The sequence below is a fragment of the Chionomys nivalis genome, chromosome 4 (assembly GCF_950005125.1).
Source record: "Chionomys nivalis chromosome 4, mChiNiv1.1, whole genome shotgun sequence".
In the NCBI taxonomy this organism is placed as follows: Eukaryota; Metazoa; Chordata; class Mammalia; order Rodentia; family Cricetidae; genus Chionomys; species Chionomys nivalis.
In genome coordinates this window covers 35,416,891-35,423,114 of record NC_080089.1, presented here as the reverse complement: position 1 = coordinate 35,423,114, position 6,224 = coordinate 35,416,891, and the positions used below count along the sequence as shown (strand labels likewise).

General features: G+C 42.1%; 1 protein-coding gene across 1 annotated transcript; it reads left to right on the top strand.

Moving 5' to 3' along the window:
* The first annotated feature begins 4,150 nt into the window (after positions 1–4,150).
* LOC130872416 (prostate and testis expressed protein 14-like) lies at positions 4,151–5,738 on the top strand. The gene is made up of 3 exons (XM_057766268.1): positions 4,151–4,211; positions 5,055–5,168; positions 5,614–5,738. The coding sequence occupies exons 1-3, from the start codon at positions 4,151–4,153 to the stop codon at positions 5,736–5,738; spliced, it is 300 nt and encodes a 99-aa protein (XP_057622251.1).
* The last annotated feature ends 486 nt before the right edge of the window (positions 5,739–6,224 follow it).

Genomic DNA, 6,224 nt, shown 5'->3' with positions numbered 1-6,224 from the left:
TGAGATTTCTCTCTTTAGATCTGCACTCTATTTTTAATTGGATTGTTTGGTTTGTTGATATCAAATTTCTTAAGTTCTTCATATATTTTGAAAATCTGCCATGTGTTAGATGTCAGGTTGATGAAAATATTTTCTCATTGTCTAGGTTGCTGTTTTGTCCTATTCATGGTATCCTTTGTCTTACAAAATTTACAGTTTCATGAAGTCCCATTTATTCAATGATGATCTTAGTACCTGTGCTATTAGTGTTCTGTCTAGAAAGTTTTCTCCTGTGCTAGTGCATTCAAGATTATTTCCTGCTTCTCCTCTACTGGGTTTGCCGTATCTAGAATTTATTGAGATCTTTGATTCCCTTGGACTTGAGTTTTGTGCAGCATGATATAGATTGACTTACATTCTTTGACATGCTGACATTCAGTTAGGCTGGTTCCATTTGCTGAATGTAGGCAGAGGGTGCTTTTTTGTTTCCTGGCCACCCACAGTGAAATAATCACACAGAAACTGTATTAATACTGTTTGGCCCATAGCTTAAGCATATTTCTAGCTATCTCTTACATCTTAAATCGGTGTGGGAGGTGCTTCTGTCTGTGTGTTGTTTTTCTTGGTTAATGAATGTTGTAATATTAGCGGCGGGGCTGCGTCCCCGGCACCCGGCCGCCCGCATGGCTTATGCCCCAAAATAATTACACAGAAACTGTATTCTTTTAAACACTGCCTGGCCCATTAGTTCCGGCCTCTTATTGGCTAGCTCTTACATATTGATCTAACCCATTTCTAATATTCTGTGTAGTACCACGAGCTGGCTTACCAGGGAGAATCTTAACCTGCGTCTGTCTGGAGTGGGAGAATCATGGCGACTCCTGACTCGGCTTCTTTCTCCCTGCATTCTGTCTGTTTACTCCACCCACCTAAGGGTTGGCCTATAAATGGGCCAAGGCAGTTTCTTTATTAAATGAAAGTAATTCCTCCATCAAATGAATAAAGAAACTGCCTTGGCCTGTTGATAGAGCAGAACTTAGGTTGGTGGGGAAGATGGAACTGAATGCTGGGAAGAAAAAGGCAAAGTCAGGGAGACGCCATGATCTGCCACTGGAGATAGATGTGCTAAAACTTTGCTGGTAGGCCATGACCTCGTGGTGATACACAGGTTAATAAAAATGGGTTAAATTAAGATGTAAGAGTTAGCCAATAATAAGCAAGAGCTAATGGGCTAAGCATTGTTTTAACAAATACAGTTTCTGTGTGATTATTTTGGGTCAAAGCTAGCTGAGCAGATGTGAACAAACAAGCGGGCCCTACTCCTACAAATTGGCATCCGTGTGACCAACTAAATCCATGGGAACCAACAAGCACCCTCCATGCAACTTTAACTCATTCCTATTATTATATATTTTTACCTTGAGGCTTGTGGTTTACTGTAATGTTCCCAGGCATCTGTCTCCTTCAGCAGCTACATGGCATCTATTTGACTTTGCCTACTTTCTTCCTGCATTCAGTTTAATTTTCCTGCCTGGCTTTATTCTGCCCTGCCACAGTACCAAAACAGCATTATTCATTAATAAAACACATTCACAGCAAATAGAGGGGAATCCCATATCACCTTCCATTTTTTGCCTAAATAAAAAGGATGGCTTTAACTTTAACATTTAAAATTACATATAACTGAACTGGCATTAAGCCAGTATTAGTTACAATATGTGTATCTACTTTATTTTTTATTATAACTTAAGAAAAATTAAAATTATAACTATCAATTTTAACTCCATCAAAGACCCCAGAACGATATAATATTACATAAGTTAACAGGAAGTTCATTGCAAGCAACTTTATATTAGTTGGGGTTCTTAATGAAACAGAACTTATAGAATGACAACTTATTAGAGTGGCTAACAGGATGAGGTCTAGCTACTTCCACAGTGTCTGTCTGTCTACCAACTGAAGGTCTAAGAATCCCGTAGTTGTTCAGTCCATGGTGCTGGATGTCCCAATGGTCTTCAGTTTACTCTGGATTCCCAAAAATGTAGACTCTAGTGCCATAAAGGAATGGACTCACCTGTGAGAGTGAGGGCAATCAAAGAACAATGGCTTCCTTCTTTTACTTCCTTTATATAGGTTGCTCCAGAAGGTGTGGCCTAAATTAAATGTGGATTTTCCCACCTCGAAAGATCAGGATTAAAATCAGGCCTTTCCACTTCAAATGACTTAAGAAAAATTCCTCATAAGTGTATCCAACTCGACTTGGTATTTAGTTAATTCCAGATGTGGTCAAGTCGACAATCAAGAATAGCTATTAAAAGGTCTACATCAAATTTTGATTTAGGTCCTTGAATAGTCTGATATTGTCTAACTTTGGGGAGATTTTCCTCTACTTCTCTTGAAGTAGTGGCCTTGAAATACCAAGTGTCATTGAGGAGGACACACGTGCACCATGTCTGCAGAAAGGATGTCTAGGTTTGAAGGACTATTCTGTCAGAGAGTTGACACACTGTCTTCACTGTCTTTACAATGGGTGTATGAAGAATTGTGGCTGCTCCAACTTGGGAATGAGGAAAAGGCAGAAAACTCAAAGTTATTTGGTTCTGCTTCTTTCTCCAGATCATTGGTGCATTGATCCAAAAGGGTGGAGGGAACAGAATTGGGGAACAGGGTTCTGGTGTCTGTGGGTCTGACTGAAACAGCCCTCCAAGAGATCACTTCAGTGAATCAGCTCAGCTTTATTCCAGAATATAGGAAGCATATAGGATTGGTGAGCCTGGGGACAAACCCTAATTCTTATTAAGTGGAACTCTCCTATCACAGGCTTCGTATGTGGCAGTGGGGCCCTATAGCAAAGCTCCTAGCATAAGGCTTAGTTACCATGTGTGCAGCTGGGGTGGCTTCTAGCAGGAAATGATGCCTGGGGTCACCCTAGAGATAAGTCAGGAATCTGGGCTTAAAGACAGCTTAAAGATAAGGTCAGTCCTCCAGGAGCCCACACATGTTCTCCAGATAAGGGCAGGTAAAGAGCAGGAAGTCTCTCTGGGAGTGTGGAGGGAGTCCCAATGGCTTTGAGATGGTAAAAAGCTGCCAGACCATGATAGACTGTGACCTCTGATCAGCAAGGCCTTCCAGCAAAGTTACCCATCCTTATGGTGCTGGGTAAGCACGGTTTTATTTTGTCTATGAACCTGGTTGGGAGGTTTTTAGAAATGTCACATGGTCTCTGTGTACTTTTGACTTCATCAGTGGTACTTTCAGTTTCCTGACTCCATCAGTGGTACAGGGAAGCCAGACCCAGAATGAAAGGCCTCTTTTCCTATCCTGCTTTCCTTCCATGGCCCTATAGTTTTTCTTGTCTTCCTATCTGACACCCAGGAAGATTACTGCAGTCTGCATGGAAGATGCACCACAATCTGCAATTTAGGTTGCAGTGATTTATTGAGCAATTAAATGTATACCTAGACATATATCCCATTCACAAAGTGTCAGGGAATTTAAAATCCAAATAAAGTTTAGTTCATGATTTTAGAGTTTTTCATCATGTTGGAGAGGATGTAGAGAACCAGAGCTATTCGCATCATGGTGTGTAGGCCACATAGCTGAGCAGAGTAGGGAGGGACCAGGACAGGATACACCCTCCAAGCCTATGGTCCTTGCTTTCCCTAATTCAACCTGTATCATTAGTAATTTGTCCAATATTTGAATGTATTCATGGTTTAAATAGTTTAATTAGATCAGAGACTTCATATCCTAACCATGTCTAGAATTGTGACCGACACACCCAGAACAGTGTTTGAGTAATCTCTTATGAAGTTAACAGTATCTTTCTGTGTGTGGAGTCATAGCCCAGTGTGCCTCTAGACTCCTCAACCACCCAGTTCAAAATTCGTTTGATACCATAACTATTAATCCCCTTTGAAAGTTAGTGAAATAAATATGCAGACAAGAATCTAGAAGTAGTTGAATCACAGCCCAGGGGTGTGGAAGTGAGCAGGCATAGTGAAGCACGTAGGATCTGTGTTTCCCCCAGGCTATCTGCTCAGGCCACTGGCTTGGGATCCCATTGGCTTCTCTTCTAGCCTGAGCTCATATAAAGCATGCACTGTTGAGGCTGAGCCTTGAGTGCCCTTTCCTGCTCTCTGCTGCTCTCTTAACCTGGGACCTCACTGCCATGGGAAAGCACATCTTGCTGCTCCTGCTGGGCCTCTCCCTAGTGTTGGGCTTCCTGCAAGGTGAGATCCTGGCAGATGGAAGGGGCCATTGTGGTGGGTAGACATCTGTGGAAGGGTATTGGGTTTGGTAGGTCAGGAATAAGATGTAAGACCTGACTACTTTTATACATGGACCCTAAAGCCTTCATTTGCATTTCTTCTTCTCTCCATCCTTCCCTGCCCTCTGTTGTACACAGTAAGGGTTTCTCCTATTCCTCCTCTTCTTTGTCATGCCTCTGCTCCAGCTGTCCTTTCTCCTGGTCCTTCAGTTTACCTCCTTGTTCTTTTTTTTTTTTTTTTTTTTTTTGATACAGGGTTTCTTTGAAGCTTCAGAGTCTGTCCTGGAACTAGCTCTTGTAGAATAGGTTGTCCGCATACTCACAGAGTTATGCCTGTCTCTGCCTCCTGAGTGCTGGAATAAAAGCATGCGCCACCACCGCCCAGCTTCACCTTCTTGTTCTTAACAAGCAAACATTCTCAATTCCTCCAGCTTACCTGTGTATAGGCCTAAATTTATATTGAAAATGATGCAAGTAAGGACCTTGACAGGATAAAGATAACAAAATGATGGGAAGACTTGTCTGGTCATAGGTGATAAACTCAAGCTCCCTACATCAGAGCTTTGAACTTCTTCCTCATAGCCCAGTCCTTTCACGGTGTGTGAACTGGGGAAACTTGGCTCTTCTCAAATCCTTCCTAGGGTCCAAGGTCATGGGCTACACTCTAGAGGTCAGCTCTGTGTACATCCATCTCTTTCATTGCCATTGTTTTTTCTTCATTGATGATATCCACAGGCTCAGCTCTTGTCCAGCGCTTGGCAGGGTGTTCTGAATGAACCTCTTATATTTGATTTTGCCTTTTCAGCTCTGACATGCTTGCGGTGTGATTTACTAAACTCTAATGGAGAGTGTGAGAAAGGAAAAAGCACATGTGAGGCTAAAGATGGCCAGGAATGTGGCATATTGATAGTGTCTAAAGGTATGTCAAGAATGGAACATCTTGGGTGACCATGTTCGCTGCTCAGGCATGAATCAGCCCTATTTACACTCCTGAGGACAAAACAGAGACTGTGGAAGGCTGTGTTTCTGGGTAAATTCAGGAGAAGGAGCCTTTCTATTGGTCCCTGGTTGCCTACCATTCTATGCCAGATGGAGAATTTATTTTTTTGGGGGGGTTTCTGCATGGTCTTTATAGCTTTCTAGAAAACATATTCAGGGATGTGAGGATTTGAACTGAAAAATTCCTGTCAGTAATTTGGGAATGGGAGGCATGCCTGCAAGCCAGATTACAGATTGAAAACGGTAAATATAATCACCTCAGTGTGGCTGGCATACTTTTCACCATTGAGCCTGATTCTCCTCATTTTCTGAGACTCTGATTTTACAAAAATTTAGGTTTGACCATTGTTATTTTTCTTTTACAGGTTACGATATTCTGTTTGGGCAGCAGTATTGTTGTTCCAGTTGCTTAAATAAGACTATCACACATTATAATATAACACTGGATTTTTCCTGTTGTCATAACCAATCTTTGTGTAATGAGTTTTAGAGGCTGGACATTTCCTTGCCTTGTTCTGCTACAGGTGAGTCCTTATTCCTTCCCTGTGCTCTCAAGGCTCATGATCCTGAACCATCTATTCCCTGCACTGCCCAAGCCCTGACACCTACCTGGATCAGCATCAGCTGTTGATGGGTCAACAGTTCAGTTGGGAATAGAGCAATGCTCTCTGCTCCCCATCTCCCAACTGCTTCTGCCTTTCAGATTCTTGCTTCCTTCCTTTTCTTCATCCATCCTTCCATCACTAACTGATATTTGCCAAACTTTCCCCTATTCATGTCACCTTTATTTTTATCAACAGTGGTTGAATATTAGTGAATGTCACAGAGCTCACATACCTTTGTGAACCTTCAGGTTAGTGGTGCCTCTTCTGCCAAGGCTCTAGCAGATATTACTTCCAGTATCTCACTCCATTCTTATTCACTGAACGGAAGACATATGCGATCTGGTTTCTCACTGCTGTGACCTGAGTAAAAC